Source organism: Mastigoproctus giganteus, chromosome 9 (assembly GCF_048544385.1).
Source record: "Mastigoproctus giganteus isolate SK-2022 chromosome 9, ASM4854438v1, whole genome shotgun sequence".
Taxonomy (NCBI): Eukaryota; Metazoa; Arthropoda; class Arachnida; order Uropygi; family Thelyphonidae; genus Mastigoproctus; species Mastigoproctus giganteus.
In genome coordinates, this window is record NC_143583.1 from 223337145 (window position 1) to 223359885 (window position 22741).

The window sequence follows — 22741 nt, forward strand, 5'->3', positions numbered from 1 at the left end:
TTACCCATGTTTAAACCAGCATTGTGTTATGTGTAACAACCTTATTGTTATAGTTAACAATAGGCTTGTTTTTAACAAGCAAACAGGTTAGCCGATTGGCTTGTTTTCATTAGGTTTGTTGTGATAAAAGATTCTCATTTGGGGCTCAAATAAGTAAGACCAGATAGGATGAAAGGAAGGCTCCGTACTTTTTTCTGAATAGTTGATTTGCAACATTTTCCTTCGAAGATGGAGTGCAGGCTTGTGTGCCTCTATATGTAGACTCTGTGCAGGGAATGTTCTGAATGCACTTAAAGCAGTTCTTAGAGCACTGTGATGGATAGTGTCTAGCCGAATTAGTGCACTTTTCCTCGCAGAGTCATAAATTGGTGCTCCGTAATCCAAACGAGATCCAATTAATACTCGATATAGCCAAAACAGATCGTATCGGTCAGTATCCCACATTGATGAAGATAGTACTCTGCAGATATTTAATTTTTTCATGCAAATGGTTCTCAGGTATGTGATGTGTTGTAAGAAGTTTAATTTATTGTCAAGGATTAGGCCAAGAAATCTGATATTATTGGATAGAGATATGGTGAGATTTTTAATTTGCAATTCATGCTCAGGGTACATCTTACGTTTTTTACAGAAATGAATGCAGTCCATTTTTTTTTTTTTTTTGATAAGCAGTAGCCATTGTGAAACATCCCCAAATCAATTTTTTGTTAATTGAAGTCTAAAGCTGTCTCTCAATAGAATTCATATTTTTTTCCTTGGCACGAGATCATAAGGTTATCTGCATAGTGATATAATTCTACTGTGCTTGGAATATCATGGATAATATTATTTATTCTTATAAAAATTAGAGTATGACTCAAAAATAGGAAAAAAATTTATATGCCAGAACAGGTTGGAATCACAGGGAAAATCCTTAGATGGATAGCTGGATGGCTTCAGGGCAGAAGGCAGAGAGTTGTGATAAATGATTATTCCTCAGATTGGGTTGATATAAGTGGGGTTCCCCAAGGATCAGTATTAGGACCACTGTTGTTTTTGATTTTCATAAATGACATCGATGAAGGGATAGGGGGCATGATGTCTAAATTTGCAGATGATGTAAAGATTGGTGGAGTAGTTAATGATTGCCGCCAAGCAGGGATGCCTCCATAGCCAGGTGGGCAGGAGCAGCAGTGCATAGCACAAGCTTCTTGATTAGACCGGGGTTCGAGTCTGTGACCACCAAATATGGAGGATGCAGAAAGGTCAAGGTGAGATCACCAACGCATATCCCTGGAGCAATATGGCCTTAGTTGCTAATGCACCTAAAAACCAAATAACAGCAACAGCAGCTGACAAGCAGAGTTTTTTCAGAATGACCTAGATAGACTTCAGAGATGGTCAGAAAAATGCCAGCTATGTTTTAATCCAGAAAAGTGTAAGATATTGCACCTGGGGAACAGTAACCCCAATATAACTTATACAATTGGCAGAGTTGAACTAAAGCTAGTAGTGGAGTAAAGGGACTTGGGTGTTACAATATGGTCAGACATGAAGTTCTCCGAGTATTGTAGACAGATTGCAAGGAAGGCCTATCGATGATTTATTGAACAATCGCTAGTAGAGATAAGGACGTCATAATCCCATTAACTAAGGCTATTGTTACACCACACTTGGAATACTGTGTTCAGTATGGAGACCACACCTAAAGAAAGACATTGTGCTTCTTGAAGGGGCCCAGAGACAGGAAACTTGCCTAGTGAGATCAAAAAAAGGGCATCCATATGAGGAAAGACTTTGAATATGTGGGTTACAGAGTTTCAAAACTAGGCACCTTAGAAGAGATTTGATTGAGGTGTTTAAGGCTCTAAGAGGCATAAGCAAAATGAATAAGGATGAAATTTTCACAGTTATAAATGATTCTAGAACTAGGGGCCATAATTTCACTTCAATATGGGGGGAGATGTTTAGACTGGAAGGAAGTTTTATTTTAGACAGCGAGTTATAAATTAGTGGAATAAGTTACCTACATATGTAGTAGAGGCTGACAGTTTGGGGAAATTCAAAGGTCAGCTGGATAATTACCTACAAGAGGAGGGGAACCACATAGTTGTCTATTTCCTTTTCTCTTATTACTATTTTATTTTTATTCTTATTTATTTTTTGTTATTTTATTATTATTTTTTTTGGCTGGTGCAGCATAAAGCCATAGATTTCCTTCCACCATATGGCCATTGCTAATTATTGTTAGGATGTATTGAGTGATACTAGCCCTCAATCAAAAAAACTGAATTAAAAGGGAAAATGAAAAAAAAAAAAAAAAAAAAAATATGCCGGCAGGGAGACTAATAATAATACTGCCATAAACATATCTTTGACATTAAAAGTAACATTTGCATAATACAGGCATACCTCGATTAACGAATAGGATGCGTTCCACGAAATTACTTCGTTAAGCGAAACTTTGTTTTCAGAGGTAAAAATACTATGGCCAGAATAGGGATACGTTCCTACGTAAAGAAAATGAAAAGCTTTTTTTCGAACAAAGAAAAGTTTTATTAAATAAACAGTCAACTTACATACAAAGTGAAATCACATTTTAAAATATGAGGTTAAAGTTGATTGTTTATGCTTTTTTTTTTTCTCTTTCATTTAACAATTGCCTATACGGAGTTATTGCATTTAACACTGATCGCTTAACTATAACACTTCTTCCTAAATCAGGATTATTTTCACTAAAAAAATTTAAAACGTTTTCAATGTCATTTAAGCACCTTTTTAAATCTTTGGTTGTTAACACTTTTTCGGCAGGAACTTCTTTAACTTCGCCTTCATTATCTTTGTCTTCGTTGCTAACAAGGTTTTCTAAATCTTCCACTGAAAAACCATCATCTTCTGCATTCAATAAATTTCTAACATCCTCTTCATCGACATTTTCGAAACCTATTGATTGAGCCATCTGGATAACTTCATTTCTAATTTCTTGGATGTTATTTTCTTCTTCTAGTACAACTTCTGGCCATATTTTGCGCCAAACTCCATTTAAGCATTTCTTAGTGACTTCTTTCCAAGAACTATCAATGTTTTTAATGGTGTAGTTTTTCCAAAAAGTTTTAACTGTCATTTCCTCTTTATCCTCTAGTTCAGGTAAATTGCTTAAAATTCGACGCAGATAATAAGCTTTAAATGATGCTATTACTCCCTGATCCAATGGTTGAATCAGGAAAGTTGTGTTTGCTGGAAGAAACACAACTTTGACAGGAATGCATGTGTCCAACGTGTTAAGATCAGTAGGATGTCCCGGAGCATTGTCTAACAACAAAAGAGCTTTTTCTTCAAAGTTGTTTTTTTTTTGACAATACCGTTTTACTTCAGGACAAAAGTGGTTAACAAACCAATCAGTAAATAACTCCTTGGTAACCCACGCTTTTCTATTTGCTTTCCATATTACAGGTAAATTCATTTTTATGTTACCTTTTAACGCCCTCGGATTTTATGAATGGTAAACTAATAACAATTTTAATTTATAATCGCCAGAGGCATTTGATCCAAAGAGTAACGTTAAACGGTCTTTGGCTGCTTTGAACCCAACAGCTGATTTTTCTTCAATAGAAATGAAGCTTTTTGTTGGTAGCCGTTTCCAGAACAAACTGCTTTCGTCAACATTAAACACCAAATTTGGTGGAAAATTTTCACGTTCAATTATTTCCTTTAGTTTTTCTGGAAACTTATTTGCAGCTTCTCCTGTTAATTTTACACTATGAATCCTGGCCCGTTTTTTTAAATTTCTCGAACCAACCACAAGAAGCCCTAAGGTTTCCGTAATTTCTTCAGTTTGTTTAGATTTCAGGTGATTAAACAAAAATTATGCTTTTTCTTGAATCACCATTTGACTTAAAGGCATATGACGTTGCGACATATCATCTATCCACAAACTTAACATTTTCTCCATTTTTTCTAAAATTGGATTCCTTAAGCGAGTTAATTTTGCCGCTGTAACATCTGTACAATTCTGAGCAGACTGTTTTATTTTTTCTGATTGACTTAGTATGGTTGTTAAAGTTGATTGCGCTAATCCTAAAGAATGTGCCACATCGGATTTTCTTTCGCCGCTTTCAACACGTCGTACGATATTTAGTTTAGTTTCCAAAGAAATTGCTTTTCTTTTCTTTGATTCTGACATTTTAATTAACTAAAACAAAAATATTTCTATTAAAATTTACAAAATCTACGTTATGTAATGCTACAAAGAACCTACGTCGATTATTGCAATGCGCCACACTGGAACAAAATCATGTAAACAACAACTAAATTATGCGATTGACGCGCAAAACTGTTATAACAGACATGCCCGCAGCTCGGGAGCACTCGGGAATACATGAGTCGCCATCAGTCACCAATCGAATGATTGTCGGGCGTTGGTCTTAAATTGGAATATTTTTTTATGTTAAATGGGGCTTGAAATTGCCGACTTCGTTATATCGAGGCATGCCTGTACTACCATTTTAACACAGCAGTTATTTTAACCAACATTTACAATATAAAAGTTTAGAAATCTTATAATACCGTATTGGTGGACTGATAATAGAATAGCAATTGCTCAAAAAACAGTACTCACCTTGAATAAATCTGCAGTGGTATATTGAGAAGAGGTGGTTAGTATTTAGGTTGAATTGTTAACTAAGAAACTAAGGGGGGAAAATGAAGAAAAACGGAATTTAAAATAAGCGCAAGGAGGTAGAAGTGTACACATCCGATCCTTGGTTGTCATGGAAGACTGAAGAAGCATTTTGAAAGCTTGAATAAAATAGTACGATGAGGCCAATAGTCATTACGAAGGACTTTCATTAAATAATAACGTCTTCAGTTGGCAATTGAATGGGCAGAGAACGCGTGTTGTTTTAAAGGTTTAAGGTTTTGACACGTGGGAAATTTAACCGGGAAAGGTTCCAAGCTGGTGAATGGTTGAAGGGGAGTTTGGCGTTAATAATTTTAAGATTAGAATGATGTTGACACCATTCAATCACGAGTGCTTCATATTGAAGAATTCTATAATTAGATTTCAGTTTAATAATGGAAATAGCAGAGTCGACGAGAGGGGTGTGATTGTGAGTTTGGGCATGAATTGTGAGTTCTGTACTGGCTTGACTTGTTCTAAAACTGTTGAAATGGTAATATGCATGGGTGTTGGAAGATTTGGAAGAACCGAATTTGGTGGTAGTACTGCCAATGTAACAGGCGTCACCAGTTTGGCTGACATTTTATGAGGTATATTATTAAGATCGCTAGTGGCATAAGTGTGTGTATCTTTATAGGAATTAAAAAAAGATCCTAGTTTATTGTAAACGGAAAAGACAAGAGAAATGTCTGTGTTATTAAAAATGCGGCGGAATTGTCCTGCAAGTTCACTATGGTAGGGGAGGATTATATGAGTGTTGGTTTTGTTATTGTGTCCAGTTGGATTAATAATTTTATTTTTAGCGGTGGAAATTGTATTTAGGATGAGTTGAGGGGGGTAACCTCTGGCTAGAAATTTTTCAGTAAGTATTGAAGTTCATTATGTAGGTCACTTGTGAGGAGCTAAATTTTAAGGCGTTGTGAATTTGGTTGTGTAAGACGGCTTTTTTAGTGCTGAGGGGGTGGTGTGAAGAGAAATATAAGTACTTGCCAGTGTGCATGCTTTTTCTGAAGATCTTTGTGCATAGTTTTGTACATGTTATATAGAGGGTGAGATTGAGAAAATTGATCTGGTTGTTCATTCCGAATTCAAGGGTGAGTTTTAGCCTGTCATGTACCGAATTAAATTTTGAAAAGAGATTGTTAATGATGGGTCTATTGCCTATAATTAGGTTGTCATCGGCATAGCGTAAGTATAATTTTATTTCAGAGGGAAAGGGTTGTAAAATTTGTTTCTCGATAGTGGCTAGGTAAATTTCGGATGGGGGCCAGAAATGCCTAGGCCCATTGGTAACCTGAATGTTTGTTGGAAAATTTTATTATTAAATCTAAAATACCTGGCATCTAGTAAAATACCATATTCAGGAATAGGGTCAACAGAAAGGGAAGTGCATTTGGCTAAAGTATCATCTGCAGTTAAGAATTCCCATAAAGCTTGCAGAGTAAAAGGGATATGTACATTAGTATAAAGGGATATGACGTCAAAGGATGCTAATATGTCTCTGTCAGATATTACTTAATAGGAATTCACAATAACATCCTTCCCCACATGTTCGAGATTACCAAGTTACATAAACCGGCTACCCATTAAGACCTATTATTTCTTTCAGCAGATCAGCCTTTGCCAATTTATCCACCTTTCTTGTCAAAATTATATCACCTCTCACCAGATTCTCTACATTCAAAATTAACAACACAATCAAGCTTTCCAAAAAATAGACAATACCGTAATATTCTGACGGAGATATATTAGCATCCTTTGACGTCATATCCCTTTTACTCTGCAAGCTTTACGGGAATTCTTAACTGCAGATGATACTTTAGCCAAACGCGCTTCCCTTTCTGTCGACCATATTCTTGAACTCACCGCACTTTTATTAGATGCCAGGTATTTTAGATTTAATAATAAAAATTTTCCAACAAACATTCGGGTTACCAATGGGCCTAGGCATTTCTGGACCCCTGTCCGAAATTTACCTAGCCACTATCGAGAAACAAATTTTACAACCCTTTCCCTCTGAAATAAAATTATACTTACGCTATGCTGATGACAACCTAATTATAGGCAATAGACCCCATCATTAACAATCTCTTTTCAAAATTTAATTCGGTACATGACAGGCTAAAACTCACCCTTGAATTCGGAATGAACAACCAGATCAATTTTCTCTATCTCACCCTCTATGTAACAGGTACAAAACTATGCACAAAGATCTTCAGAAAAAGCATGCACATTGGCAAGTACTTACATTTCTCTTCACACCACCCCTTCAGCACTAAAAAAGCCGTCTTATACAACCAAATTCACAACGCCTTAAAATTTAGCTCCTCACACGATGACCTACATAATGAACTTCAATACCTCACCGAAAAATTTCTAGCTAGAGGTTACCCCCCTCAACTCATCCTAAATACAATTTCCACCGCCAAAAATAAAATTATTAATCCAATCGGACACAATAACAAAACCAACACTCATATAATTCTCCCCTACCATAGTGAACTTGCAGGACAATTCCGCCGTATTTTTAATAACACAGACATTTCTCTCTTCTTTTCCGCTTACAATAAACTAAGATTTTTTTAAATTCCTATAAAGATACACACACTTATTCCACCAGCGATCTTAATAATATAATATACCTCATAAAATGTCAGCCAAACTTTGACACCTGTTACATTGGCAGTACTACCACCAAATTCGGTTCTTCCAAATCTTCCAACACCCGTGCATATTACCATTTCAACAGTTTTAGAACAAGTCAAGCCAGTACAGAACTCACAATTCATGCCCAAACTCACAATCACACCCCTCTCGTCGACTCTGCTATTTCCATTATTAAACTCAAATCTAATTATAGAATTCTTCAATATGAAGCACTCGTGATTGAATGGTGTCGACATCATTCTAATCTTAAAATTATTAACGCCAAACTCCCCTTCAACCGTTCACCAGCTTGGAACCTTATGCAGTTAAATTTCCCACATGTCAAAAAGTGCATCACGAGAGTATAAACTTAAACCTTTAAAACAACACGCGTTCTCTGCCCATTTAATTGCCAACTGAAGACGTTATTATTTAATGAAAGTCCTTCGAAATGACTATTGGCCTCAATCGTATTATTTTATTCAAGCTTTCAAAATACTTCTTCAGTCTTCAATGACAACCAAGGATCGGATGTGTACATTCTACCTCCTTGCGCTTATTTTAAATTCCGTTTTTCTTCATTTTCCCCCCTTAGTTTCTTAGCTAACAATTCAACCTAAATACTAACCACCTCTTCTCAATATACCACTGCAGATTTATTCAAGGTGAGTACCGTTTCTTTAAGCAATTGCTATTCTGTTATTAGTCCAACATTTACAAATAATTAAATATGAATTTATTTAAGCACCTACTCCATGTCCCAAAATACAGTGGGCCACTTCATGGGCAAGTAATGATCCCAGCTGATCATCATTTGTACACATATCTAACATGCCTGTAAACACGAATATCTGTCCATTCTGTAAAAAATAATAATAATATATAAATAAATAAAAATTGAAAATTACAAAAATGTCTTCTTATATTTTGTAATATTTTACACTGTATCAATACATACCAAATGTTCGCCCAATTTAAAAAAATAAATAAATAAATAAGATAAAATCTTGTCATATTTCTTAATATAAAGCTAATATCTCAAAGTTAGCGTAATTATCTGGATTAAAATATTTCCCCTTTCCATAACAGCTTTTGCATACTCCTATACAAATCTAAATGGAAAGCATTTGAGGAATTAATCTTGGAGGTTAGTAGGCTTTTCATACTAACTAAGAAATACTGTTCAAGGTTTAGGCTTAAACGGTGGTCAGATGAATTTATGAGACTCGGGGCAGAGAAGAAAAATGCATGGGATGAATATAAGATCAGCCTATGGTAGATATAACCTACAGTCAAGTCACAAAGATGGTTAGGCAAGCAAAATCAGATTACGAGAAATCTTTAGCAAAGAATGCAAAGAAAAATAGCAAACACTCCTTTACTTGTGTAAACTCTAGAAGGAAAGGGATGAATCAGATTGGTCCACGTGATATCGATGGTTTGACTTAATGATGTTGCTCAAAGTAGCTGCCAAACCGAATAAGTATTCTGCATCTACATTCACACAAGAGGACTTCTGAAGGAAAGTGGAGGCCAGATGTTTATCCAACTCTAACAGAGCTAAATGATTTGGTAATAACTGGGAGCAAAGTGGAGGAGAAATTAGCATTAGTGGAGACATATGAACAAGAAAGCAAGCTTATACAGACTCAGCCAAAAAAAAATGCATGTGTACCCTGTACACACGAAAGATGTTTTATGTGTAAACATCTTTCAACAACACCCACTAAATTTCGAATAGCTAGAACCAAAATCATGAACGATGTAATTTATGCTCACGCCCGCTACATACTCTACCAAATCAATGTTAGTGATAAATAGGATACACACACACACACCCCCACTGCTTACTCTACCAAATCAACGTTTACAAGAGGTCAGGCCAATAGCCTAATTACCCATTTGATTGTAGCCATTTGTTGAATAGTATGATTGCAACAATACAAGTATTTGTATTGTTACAATCATATTATCATGTGGGATCAAAACTGACGTTTTGATCCCACATGATATTAACAAATATCTTCTTTCATCTTCTCTATGATATCTATGAAGGGCGTGAGGTTTAAACTTGCAGATGATGTAACGATCAGTAGAGTAGTTAATGATCGCCGCCAAGCACAGCTATTTCAGAGTGACCTAGATAGACTTTCGGGAAAGTCAGAAAAGTAGCAGCTATGCTTTAATTCAGCAAAATGAAAGGTCTTACACCTGGGGAACAGCAACCCCAAAATAACTTATACACTTCTTGGAGCTGAACTAAAGTCAGCAGTGGAGGAACGGAACGGGACTTAGAAGTTACAATACGGTCAGACATGAAGTTGTCCGAGAATTGTGGAGAGGTTGCAGTGTTGCATGGTTTCCTATTGATGATTTATTGAACATTTGCTAGTAGAGATAATGACGTCATAATCACATAAAGGTGATTTTATAACCTTTACGTGATTAAATTTTTTTTTTTAAATTAGTACCGAAAAACTGGTATTTTTTGTATCAATACCGGAGAAAAATTACAAGGATCCTGGTATTCAAGACTTGGGATCCCCGTATTGTATGACCTAGTCAGAAAGGAGATTAGGCAGGCAAAGGCAGATTATGAGAAATCTTTGGCAAATGATACAAAGAAAAACAGCAAATGATACAAAGAAAAACGTAAACTCTAGAAGGAAAGAGATGAATCAGATTGGTCCACTGGATATTGATGGTTCAACTGTTGATGATCCTGCTTGGGTGGCTAACAAACTAAATGAGTATTTTGCATCTACATTCACACATGAGGAGTTATTCAGGGAGGGGAATTAAACTCTGACAATGAGATAGATGATTTTGTATTAACTGAGAGGAAAGTGGAGGAAAATTGTTGAAGATAAACATAAAAAAGGCACCCGGGGTGGATGGGATCTATCCAGTTATATTAAAGGAGGCAGCAAAGGAAGTAAGCAAACACTCAGCCCAAATTATGAGATCTTCTTTGGACTCAGAGTAGGTACCCATGGACTGTCTGGGTGCAAGGTTAGCCTGGGCGGTGGCAGCTCCTTGAAGCTCTTGGAACAGAGAAGTTTTTCCTGATTTATTTTCTGATTTATTAGCTTAAATTGTGATATTAACTTATTTTCTAGAGTAGCTTTATATTCCTAGTTACGATACTTAGTTTAAAGTTTAACTTAGACAGAGATTTTGTAGGTATTACTTAGTATCGGTGACGGTATCAAATCCACGTGTTACAAATTGAACGAGAGGTCTTTTTTTTAACCAAATTTAGTCGATTTATTAACCAATTGTTATATCAAATTATCTTCTATAAGTAGATTATAGACCTAGTCAGGATCCTTAGTTTATTCTAAATTGAGATAGCGAGATTTGGAAGCTAATCAATACTTACGAGTCCGCAGAAGTACCGTTTGAGAATTCCCGCCATTTTTACATGATAGCATAAGTTAGTGTAGTATAGTGCATAATATAATATTGTCAATTAAATTGTATTTTTAACTCTATATATTTATAACGACTTAATCGTAACAAATAATTAATACATAACTATAGTGGTACACGTGATACGGAAGTTGTATAAAGGGAACTCGTAGAAAACACTAGATACCGAAAAAATATATATATAACATAACTGTTTTGGGATATAACTTAAGGATTTAATTTTTGTTTTGAAATTTTATTGAGTTAAATCAGAATCATGACTCTGACCAGAGCAGCAAAGCAAAAGGCTCAAGCTAATGGGAGAACTATGGTTCAGGAGAGAACTGAGGAGGGCAGTTGCCCTCTGAATCACAGTCTTTTAAAATGCACTCTTTGCTTGATGTTTGCGGAGCAGTCGGGTACAGGACATGATACTGCCAAGGGGGATGTCTTTGTGTGTGTGCACGATGTAAGGAGTGCAAGGAAATCAGGCGACAACTCAGCATTGTTATGGGCCTTTATGAGAGCTTGAAGGACAGGTTGGATGCCCTCGAAGGAAATAAATTGAGGGGCCCATCAAGCTCTCAGCTGCCCACATCAACGCCAGAGTTTGCAATTGGTCATCAGGCAACACAGAGGCAGCCCCCTAGGCAGAATGCACTGGTCCCACATGAACTAGTAGTTGTTGGTGACTCTATTGTCAGGGAAACGGGGAACATGCTTTGTAAAAAGGATAGGTGGAATAGGACCAGGGTATGTCTGCCAGGGGTAAAGGTTGATGACGTTGTAGAGCGCATATCATCTTTTAAGGGCACAAAAGGTGATATAGTTGTACACGTTGGCACTAATGATATTAAGAGTAGGAGACCAGCGGAATTACTTAGCAAGTACAGGTCACTTGAAAAAAAGCCGTGAATTAGGGTTGAATTTGAAAGTGTCTGCAATTCTGCCTAGACACGATAGGAGGGAGTATATGATGAGAGCCTTGTCGATCAATTCGGCCCTGGAGGGATTGTGCAAGGCTCAAGGGGTAGAATTTTTTTCAGCCTGGACTGTACTTGTTAACAGGAGAGATTGCTTCTACAAGGATGGGATACACTTAAATAGAAAGGGTGCAAGAATTTTTGCTGAAGCTGTCGAGGCAGTGTTAGGTGGGTCGGAAAACTGCTAGTTGGGGGGGGGGATGCAACGACTAATAGATTAACAGTAGCCACTGTCAGAGGTGGAAGTGATCCTTGCACTGCTTCTATTGAAATGAGCAGAAGCCTGAAAAACAAGATGCAGGATATTTCAGAGACTGCTGGGAGTCATTGCGGTACAAGTAAACACATGGGTTGTGTTAGGGTAGCTAAGAATAGAAACAGGTGCATGTATACCTGCGTGTACACCAATGCTAGGAGTTTGGTAAATAAATTTGATGAATTTGAGGTATTGCTCAAAACATCAAAGGCAGATATTGTTGGGATATCAGAGACGTGGTGTCACACAGATATAAGTAAAGCGGAACTGGAATTTGGGGAATACAATGTGTATAGAAAGGATAGACAGGACAGAAGGGGTGGAGGGGTTATGCTATTAATTAAGAAACACAAAGTCCAAGGAAGTGAAGCCAGTCGACATCGATGGACAGGGCAGTGTCGAGTCAGTTTGGTGTGACATAAGCATAGGGAAATCAAAATTGAGAGTAGGAGTGTGCTATAGGCCTAATGACTCTGATGAGTATAATAAGATATTGTACAGGGAAATAGAGTGGGCCAGTAAATCAGAGAGTCTTATAATGGGGGACTTTAATTTCCCAGATATTGACTGGAATTTGTGGGTTGGTCACTCACACACTAGCAAGGCTTTTGTGGATTTATAGGATGATTGTTTTCTACATCAGCATGTTTGTGAGGCAACAAGAGGGAGCAATACTCTTGATCTGATTATCAGTAGTGATTCTTCATGCATTAAGAATCTGCAGATAAATGAACCACTAGGTGGCAGTGATCACAGTGTGTTGAAATGGGATTTACTCAAGGAGGTAACTACCATCAGAGGTAAAGGGAAGGGTTTTTGTTTTCGTAAAGGCGACTATGATGGTCTGAGACAGTATTTAAATTCTATACAGTGGGAGCAACTGATGATGTTACCAACAGCAAACTCAAAATGGGAAGCATTCAAGGAACTAATCTTGGAGGCTACCAGGCTTTACATACTAACTAAGAAATATTGTTCAAGGTTTAGGCCTAAATGGTTGTCAGATGAACTAATGAGACATGTGGCAGAGAAGAAAAATGCATGGGATACATACAAATTAATGGGTGACATGGAAGCCTATGATAGATATAAGTTGGTCTGTAACCAAGTCACAAAGGAGATTAGGCAGGCATAGGCAGACTACGAAAAATCCTTGGCAAAGGATGCAAAGAAAAACAGAAAAGAGTTCTTTACATATTTAAACTCCAGAAGGAAAGGGATGAATCAGATTGGTCCATTGGATATTGATGGTTCAACAGTTGAGGATCCTGCTCAGGTGGCTAACAATCTAAACGAGTATTTTGCATCTACATTCACACATGAGGAGTTATTCAGGAAGGAGAATGATGTAGGTAAAGTAAACATTGGCAGTGAGCTGGATGATTTTGTAATAACTGAGAGGAAAATGGAGGAGAGATTGTTGAGGATAAACATAAAAAAGGCACCTGGGGTGGATGGGATCTATCCAGTTATATTAAAGGAGGCAGCAAAGGAAGTAAGCAAACCCCTAGCCATAATTATGAGAGCTTCTTTGGACTCAGGGGAGGTACCCACAGACTGGAGATGTGCAAATGTAACCCCAATTCACAAAGGAGGATCAAAGGCTGACAAGTAATTATAGACCTGTTAGTTTATCTTCTGTTCCAGGTAAATTAATGGAGGCACTGGTTAAAGAAGCACTGCAGGATCATCTAGACAAGAATTCAGTTATAGCTCAGACGCAGCATGGTTTTGTTAAGGGCAGGTCTTGCCTGACCAATCTGATTGGATACTATGATGTCGTCACAAAAGAACTGGATACAGGGAATAACTTTGATATTATATATTTGGATCTTAGAAAGGCTTTTGATACTGTTGCACATGGAAGACTGCTGCACAAATTGGAGCAGTGTGGCATTGGAGGCAAATTGCTGCTATGGATAAGGGGATGGTTGAGTGGCAGAAGACAGAGAGTGGTAATCAATGGACACTGCTCAACGTGGACTAATGTTATTAATGGAGTTCCTCAGGGTTCAGTGTTAGGTCCGTTGTTTTCGGTGTTTATGAATGATATTGATGATGGGATATCAAGTTTAATGTCCAAGTTTGCAGATGATACAAAGGTTGGTTGGGTTGTTAAGGACACTACTGACACTATGCTGCTGCAACAGGATCTGGAAAGGTTGAACAGATGGGCTGAGAGGTGGAAAATGAAGTTTAACATTGACAAATGTAAAGTACTACATATGGGAAACAGTAACCCCAGAGCAACGTATCAACTCTGCGGTACGGCACTGACAGTGGTGGAGAATGAAAAGGACCTGGGGGTAATTGTGCAGGCAGATATGAAGTTCTCTGAGCAGTGCAGACGAGCTGCAAGAGTAGCTCATGGTGTCTTGTCAATGATATACAGGAATTTTTCTAGCAGGGATAAGGAGGTGATTATTCCCTTGTATAAGGCAATGGTTAGGCCACATTTGAGTACTGTATACAGGTCCGGAGTCCTCATTTCAAGAAGGATGTAGAGCTGCTGGAACGAGTACAGAGAAGGGCAACAAGATTAGTGAATGGAACAAAGGGTTGCTCTTACGAAGAAAGGCTTACGTTTTGCAAATTACAGAGTCTGGAGACTGATCTGATAGAGGTGTATAAGGCTTTGAATGGTTTTAGCATGCTCAATGCCAATGGGATTCTTCATCTTGCTCAGAATAATCACCTCAGAGGGCATAAATTCAAATTGAGGAAGGACGGATGTCGGATAGATGTGCGGAAATTTGCCTTTGGCCAGCGGGTGGTTGGTTGGTGGAACCGACTTCCATCACTAGTTGTTGAAGTTGATAGCCTAAAAAAATTTAAAGCTCAACTGGACAGGTATTTCGAATGAACGGAGGGGTAAAAATGGGAGTGGTATGTGTTTTTTTTTTTTTTTTTTTTTTTTTTTGGCTGATGCTGAATAAGCTTGCTTTCTTGCATCATATGCCTCTACTAATGATGCTAAAGGGCTGGAGATGTGCAAATGTGACTCCAATTCACAAAGGAGGATCAAAGGGTGACACAGGTAATTATAGACCTGCTAGTTTAACTTCTGTTCCAGGGAAATTAATGGAGGCACTGGTTAATGAAGCACAGCAGGATCATCTAGACAAGACTTCAGTTATAGCTCAGACACAGCTTGGTTTTGTTAAGGGGAAATCTTGCCTGACCAATTTGATTGGATACTATGATGTGGTCACAAAAGAACTGGATGCAGGGAATAACATTTATATATTTAGATCTTAGAAAGGCTTTTTATACTGTTGCACATGGAAAACTTCTGCACAAATTGGAGAAGAGCAGAATTAGAGGCAAATTGCTGCTATGAATAAAGAGAGTGTTATTTGTGTGTTATTTGGTCTTTAGGAGCATTAGCAACTAAGGCCATATTGCTCCGGGAAATGCGGTGGTCATTCCTTGACCTGTCCGCATCCTCCGTATTTGGTGGTGACAGGCTCGAACCCGGGTCTATTCAAGAAGCGTGTGCTACGCACTTCTGCTCCTTCCCACCTGGCTACAGAGGCGCCTATGAATAAAGAGAGAGTTGAGCGGGAGAAGACAGAGTCGTAATCTATGGACACTGCTCTTCGTGGACTAATGTTATTAATGGAGTCCCTAAGGGTTCAGTGTTGGGTCCATTGTTGTCTGTTGTTACAAATGATATTGATGATGGTATATCAAGCTTAATATCCAAGTGTGCAGACGATACGAAGGTTGACAGGGTTGTTAAGGACACTAATGACAGTACGCTGCTGCAACAGAATCTAGAAAGGTCAAGCAGACGGGCTGAGAGGTGACAAATGAAGTTTAACATTGACAAATGTAAAGTACTACACACATGGGAAGCAGCAACCCCAGAGTGACATATCAACTCTGTGGTACCACAATGACAGTGGTAGAGAATGAAAAAGACCTGGAGTTAATTATGCAGGCAGATATGAAGTTTTCTGAGCAGTGCAGATGGCTTGCAAGAGTAGCTCATGGTGTCGTGTGAATGATATACAATAATTTTTCTAGTAGGGATAAGGAGGTGATTATCCCCTTGTATAAGAGGCATATGATGCAAGAAAGCAAGCTTATGCAGAATCATTCAAAAAAGAAAAAAAAAAAAAAAAAACACGCTCCCATTTCACCCCTCCGTTCGATCCAAATACCTGTCCAGCTCAGCCTTCAATTTATTTAGGCTATCAACTTCCACAACAATAGATGGAAGTCTGTTCCTCCAATCAACTACCCGCTGGCTAAAGGCAAACTTCTGCACATCTATCCTGTAACTCTCTTTCCTGAATTTAAATTTAAGCAAACTCGGGTGATTATTCTGAGCAAGAGGAAGAATCCCATCAGCATTGAGCATGCTGAAACAATTTAAGTCTTTATACACGTCAATCAGATCACCTCACTAGTCTCTGGACACTGTAATCTGCAAAACTTAAGCCTTTCTTCCTCTTGCTCAGAATAATCACCCGAGATCGGGTAGTTGACTGATTGGTGGAACAAACTTCCATCTTATGTTGTGGAAGTTGATAGCCTAAATAAATTGAAGGCTGGGGTGGGCAGATATTTGGAACGAATGGAGGGGTGAAATGGGAGCTTTTTTTTTTATTTTGGCTGATGCTGCGTAAGCTTGCTTTCTTGTATCATATGCCTCTATTAATGCTAATGCCTATTTTTTTTGTCCAAAAAATAGTAAAGTGACATCTGCATTTAGCTTACTCAATCCATTTTAAGCTGTAAACTCTTCATGTGCTGCAATTTACACAATTCAAGTCTGTCAGTAAAATCATGCGCTTTTGAGCCCATGGTTAACTCTTCACTCTCATTCAAAACAGATCCCAATCCTTCCTAAAATGAGATTTCCAAACCTATATGTAATATGCAGCAGGATAATCATCTTGTCATTGCTAGCTTCTTATTTTAGTAATACTACATGTGGGAAGAATTATTTCTATTATAACATGCTCTCACCTCTTTGTCGGCATGTTATGCTAGGAATAATGCATCCCACATGCAGTATCTTGCATTTTTAATGATAACCCTCAATTGGCAATTTTCAGCAAATCTTCTAACTTACCCTGACTTTGGTGGTGCACCATGGCAAGTCCTGTCACTGACCACACTGGCAACCTGTTTATACTAAAAGTTCAGAAAACTTGATATATCTTAACAATAAAATTAATAAATATTGAAAACAGCAAGAGGACCAGCTACAGAGAAGATTGCACTAATAATATTAGTTCAACAACTGTCTCTACTGTCTAAGCATTCCATTAACAAGCCCCTAATGCTCCAACAATCCAATTTGTAAAGCAGTCTTTCAATTCAAGTCTGTCAGTAAAATCATGCGCTTTTGAGCCTGATTTTGAAATTGTGGAACAATTTCAAAAGGTTTACTGAAATCTAAGAATATGATGTCAAAATTATTTTTTACATCCAGTTCCTTTGTGACTACACAAGAATTAGATGCAAAATATATAATTTATTAATATGATGTGACTTCATCATAGCAGCTAATTGGATTAGTCAGAAAGATTTCCCTTTAACAAATCCATGCAATGATTCCCATATAACTGCATTCTGCCAATATGAAACTCCCATTAATAATTCATCCACCTCCACTATTTTCCCTGGAACAGACCTCAGAGATTTATGATTATTAAGTTTACCCAATGATCCCCCCCCCCCACACACACACTTTGTTAATAGAGAGACATTTACAAATCTACAATCTGTATGGACTTCCACTGAATCCAAGAAAAACTCGCATAATTATGATCACAGGTCTATTAACCTCAATTGCAGCCTATTTTTTATAACTATTTAAATTCTCTCAGCCACAGGCACCATATTTACTTCTAGTTGCAATAATTTCTCTTTCGATTTCCTCTCAGTTGCTGTCACCAAAAATCATTTTGTTCCCAATTCACCAATTCATCCATTCATTCCAAATGTTTGTCTAGTTCTGCCATGAATTTATTTAAGCTGTCAACTTTCACAACACAGAAGGAAGTTTATTCCAGCAATCAACCACCCACTTGCTAAAGGCAAATTTTCACACATCTATTCTACAACTATCTTTCCTTAAAATTTAATTTATTTTCCCTCAAGCAATTAATCTCGGCAAGGGGAAGTATCCTATCAGCACTGAGCTTGCTCAAACCATTCAAGGCCTTATACACCTCGATCAGATCACGACAGAACTTAAGCTTTTCTTTGTAAAAGCAACCCTTTGTTCCAGTTACCAATCTCTTTGCCCTTCTCTGTACACGTTCCACCAGTTCCACATCCTTCCTAAAATTAGGGCACCAGACATTAGCATTATTAGAGGCATTTCATGCAAGAAAGCAAGCTTATGCAGCGTCAGCCAAAAAAAACCACTTCCACTTCACCCCTCTGTTTGTTTGAAATACCTGTCCAGCTGAGCCTTAAATTTATTTAGGCTATCAACTTCCATGACAAGGGATGGAAGTCTGTTCCACCAACCAACTACCTGCTGGCTACAGGAAAATTTCCGCACGTCTATCCTACATCTGTCTTTTCTCAATTTCAATTTATGCCCTCTCAGGTGATTATTCTGAGCAATAGGAAGAATCCCATCAGCATTGAGCATGCTCAAACCATTCAAGGCTTTATATACCTCTATCAGACCACCTCGCTGGTGCCTAGTCTCCAGACACTGTAATTTGCAAAACTTAAGTCTTTCTTCATAAGAGCACCCCTTTGTTCCATTCACTAATCTTGTTGCCCTTCTCTGTATTCGTTCCAGCAGCTCTACATCCTTCTTGAAATGAGGCCTCCAGACCTGTATACAGTACTCTAAGTGTGGCCTGACCATTGCCTTATACAAGGGAATAATCACCTCCTTATCCCTGCTAGAAAAATTCCTGTATATCATTGACAATACTCCATGAGCTACTCTTGTAGCCCGTCTGCACTGGTCAGAGAACTTCATATCTGCCTGCACAATTACCCCCAGGTCTTTTTCATTCTCTACCACTGTCTGTGTTTTACCACAGAGTTGATATGTTGCTCTCGGGTTGCTGTTTCCCATATGTAGTACTTTACATTTGTCAATGTTAAGCTTCATTTGCCACCTCTCAGCCCATCCTTTCCAGATCCAGTTGCAGCAGCATAGTGTCAGTAGTGTCCTTGACAACCCTGCCAACCTTTGTATCGTCTGCAAACTTGGACATTAAGTTTGATATACCATCATCAATATCATTTATGAATACAGAAAACAATAATGGATCCAAAACTGAACCCTGAGGGACTCCACTAATAATATTAGTCCACGATGAGCAGTGTCCATTGATTACCACTATCTGTCTTCTCCCCCTCAACCACCCCTTTATCCATAGTAGCAATTTGCCTCCAATGCCACACTGCTCCAATTTGTGCAGCAGTCTTCCATGTGCAACAGTATTAAAAGCCTTTCTAAGATCCAAGTATATAATATTAAAGTTATTCCCTGCATCCAGTTCTTTTGTGACTGCATCATAGTATCCAATCAAATTGGTCAGCCAAGACTTCCCCTTAACAAAACCATGTTGTGTCCGAGCTATAACTGAAGTCTTGTCTAAATGATCCTGCAGTGCTTCTTTAACCAGTGCCTCCATTAATTTTCCTGGAACAGAAGTTAATCTCACAGGTCTATAATTACTTGTGTCAGCGTTTGATCCTCCTTTGTGAATTGGGGTTACATTTGCACATCTCCAGTCTGTGGGTACCTCCCCTGAGTCCAAAGAAGCTCTCATAATTATGACTAGGGGTTTGCTTACTTCCTTTGCTGCCTCCTTTAATATAAATGGATAGATCCCATCCACCCCAGGTGCCTTTCTTGTGTTTATCTTCAACAATTTCTCCTCCACTTTACTCTCAGTTATTACAAGATTCTCTAGCTTACTGCCAGAGTTGAATACACCTCTGGCATTCCTCTCGCTGAATAACTCCTCATATGTGAATGTCGATGCAAAATATTCATTTAGTTTGTTAGCTACCTGAGCAGGATCATCTACAGTTGACTCATCGATATCAAATCTTGAGTACATCTATAAAGTACTCAAGGTGTGGCGTGACCATTGCCTTTTAAAAGGGGATAATCGCCTCCTTATCTCTGCTAGAAAAATTAGTATTAGTAATGGCCATATGGTGCAAGGAAGTGTAAAGCTTATGCTGCACCAGCCAAAAATAGAAGTAAAATAATAATAATAAAATAAAAAATAAAAGAAAAGGAAATAAACAACCTATGCATTTCTCTCCTCCCGTAGGTAACTATCCAGCTGACCTCTGAATTTCCTCAAACTATCAAGCCTCAACCACCCATTTAGATACCTTATTCCAGTAATTTATAACTCGCTGGTTAAAATAAAATTCCTGCACTCCAGTCTAAACATCTTTCCCCCATAACTTGAATTTATGGCCCCTATTTGAAATAATGTTGTTGGGATACACAATGCCCTGCTATTTTTCACGTTAAAACATACTATTACGGAGCAAAGGTAGCAGTCATTAATATGATCCAGAGGTTCCCTTAACACCATGGGAATGGCAGATTTATGGGTTGTGTAACGACTGACGCAGCGTAAAAAATTACACAATGTCAGTCGTTACACAACACAATAATCAGTTGTTACAAATTACACAATGATCCTACACATCTTAAATGCAATAAATTTAATTATCACTAATGGTTTAAAAATCACCAGGAGGTCAAGGAATACACACGAGAGACTTACTGTTAAAGTAATTAACATAAGACAGCAGATTTTTGGTAGCTGTATAATGAATGAACTGTCCTCCATTGCCATTCTGAACTATGATGATCCTACGCTAATGGAATTTTTCGGTGACAAGCCAACCTTGTTTCAGCAAGTCAGGCTTCAGCAGAAAGCGAAATGTGTGATAACCAAGAGAAGAACAGCATGCTACCACTAGCATAACCAACTTAGAGGCCTACCTTAACCACTCACTAAACAATCAGGGAAGACTGTGTATGAAATCGACCATGGAGGCTGAGTATTGAAGGTATATAAAAAAAAATTTCCTCTATGAGGAATGGCAAAATATTTCCACTTAATTTCCCAAAATTGGTGCAAGTTAGCTGCATAGGCTTTCTACAGCAATGAAGGCAAAAATTAGGCCTCCATCATGCAGTTTTTTTTTCTTTAATGGCAAAATGTATTTGAAATATGTTATCTAATAGCAAAGCTCTCGCACACTCGTTAGCAATTAAAACTGCCAGCAAATACGTGAAAACTCTGCTATTAGATAATTATCATTATATCTCCTTTTCATCTCCTTTCACTTTACTTCCCTAGTAGTATTAGCAAATGATGCAAGAAAGCAAGTTAATACATCATCATCATCAGCCATTTTCAATCCACTGCAGGATGAAGGCCTCTCCAGCAACTTTCCAGTTCCTTCTGTTTTGAGCACTGGCCATCCATTTACTACCGAAAAACTCATGAATTTCATCTATCCATCCCCGCCTTTGTCTTCCAGGTTTTCTTCTAGCTCCTCTTGGGTACCATTCTGTTATTTTCTTAGTCCATCTGTCATCATGTCTTTGAGCTATGTGTCCTGCCCAAGACCATTTTAGTTCTTTAGTTTTAATAAGAATGTCCTTTACTTGAGTTTGCTGCCTAATCCATGTGTTTCTCTTCTTATCTAACAGTCTGATTCCCAATATAATTCGTTCCATTCTTCGCTGTGTAGTTCTCAGCTTCTCTTCCATTCTTTTGGTGAGTGCCCAAGTTTCACTTCCATAAGTCATGGTGGGGAGTATACATTGATTCATTATTTTACATTTCAGACAAACTGAGATATTGCTCTTCAGTATGCGACTATATTTCCTGAATGCTATCCATCCAAAATTTATTCTTCTCTTGACTTCCAGCCATTTATCATTATTACAGCTAATAACTTGTCCCAGATAAGTATATGACTCCACCTTTTCAATTACTGTTCCTTCAATCATAATTTCCCTTTCCGTGGCATACTTGTTCATCATTACTTTTGTTTTAGCCATATTCATCTTTAGTCCAAAGTCCTTACTAACTGTGCATAACTGATTAAGATTTTCCTCTAATTCTTTGGGATCGTGGCTTATAACCACAATGTCATCTGTAAATCGTAAATGGTTTAGGTACTCTCTGTTCACATTGACTCCTTTCTGCGACCAGTCTAATCTTCTGAAAGCTTCCTCAAGGGCAGCAGTAAACAGCTTCGGAGATATTGTGTCTCCTTGTCGAACTCCTTTATCGATTTTAAATTTGCTACTGTCTTTTGTCTAGTCTAATAAAGGAGGTAGCACTCTCATATATTTTCTTCAAAATCATAATATATGGGATATCTATGCCTTGTCTTTCCAGTGCACGAAACATTGCCTTATGATGTATGGAGTCAAATGCCTTTTCATAATCCACAAATGCCAGGCATAATGGTGTTTTATATTCATTTGCTTTCTCCATTAGCTGTGATATTACGTGAAGGTGATCCATAGTTGAGAATCCTGTCCTAAAGCCAGCTTGCTCTTTCGGTTGATTCTCATCAAGTATTCTTTCTAATCTGTTAGTAATGACCCTTGTGAACAACTTGTAGATATGGGATAACAAGCTAATTGGTCTATAATTTCCAATTTCTGATTTATCTCCTTTCTTATGCAGCAAAACTATGATTGCATTATTCCACTGCTTAGGCGTCACACCTTTTCTAATGCACTTTGTGAAGAGCCTTGCCAGTTTTTGTGTTATGTCTCTTCCTCCCAATTTTAACAACTCT

The 22741-nt window shown here is 37.8% G+C and overlaps 1 protein-coding gene across 4 annotated transcripts in view; it reads right to left on the reverse strand.

The window, feature by feature from the left end:
- Positions 1-22741, reverse strand: part of LOC150081132 (metalloendopeptidase OMA1, mitochondrial-like) — a 199730-nt gene that overhangs the window by 111819 nt on the left and 65170 nt on the right. For all 4 annotated transcript variants that reach the window (XM_090381255.1, XM_090381252.1, XM_090381253.1 and 1 more), the window contains one exon: positions 8056-8163. In XM_090381255.1, the coding sequence (XP_090237381.1) occupies positions 8056-8163 (108 nt within the window). The remainder of the gene's footprint in view (positions 1-8055; positions 8164-22741) is intronic.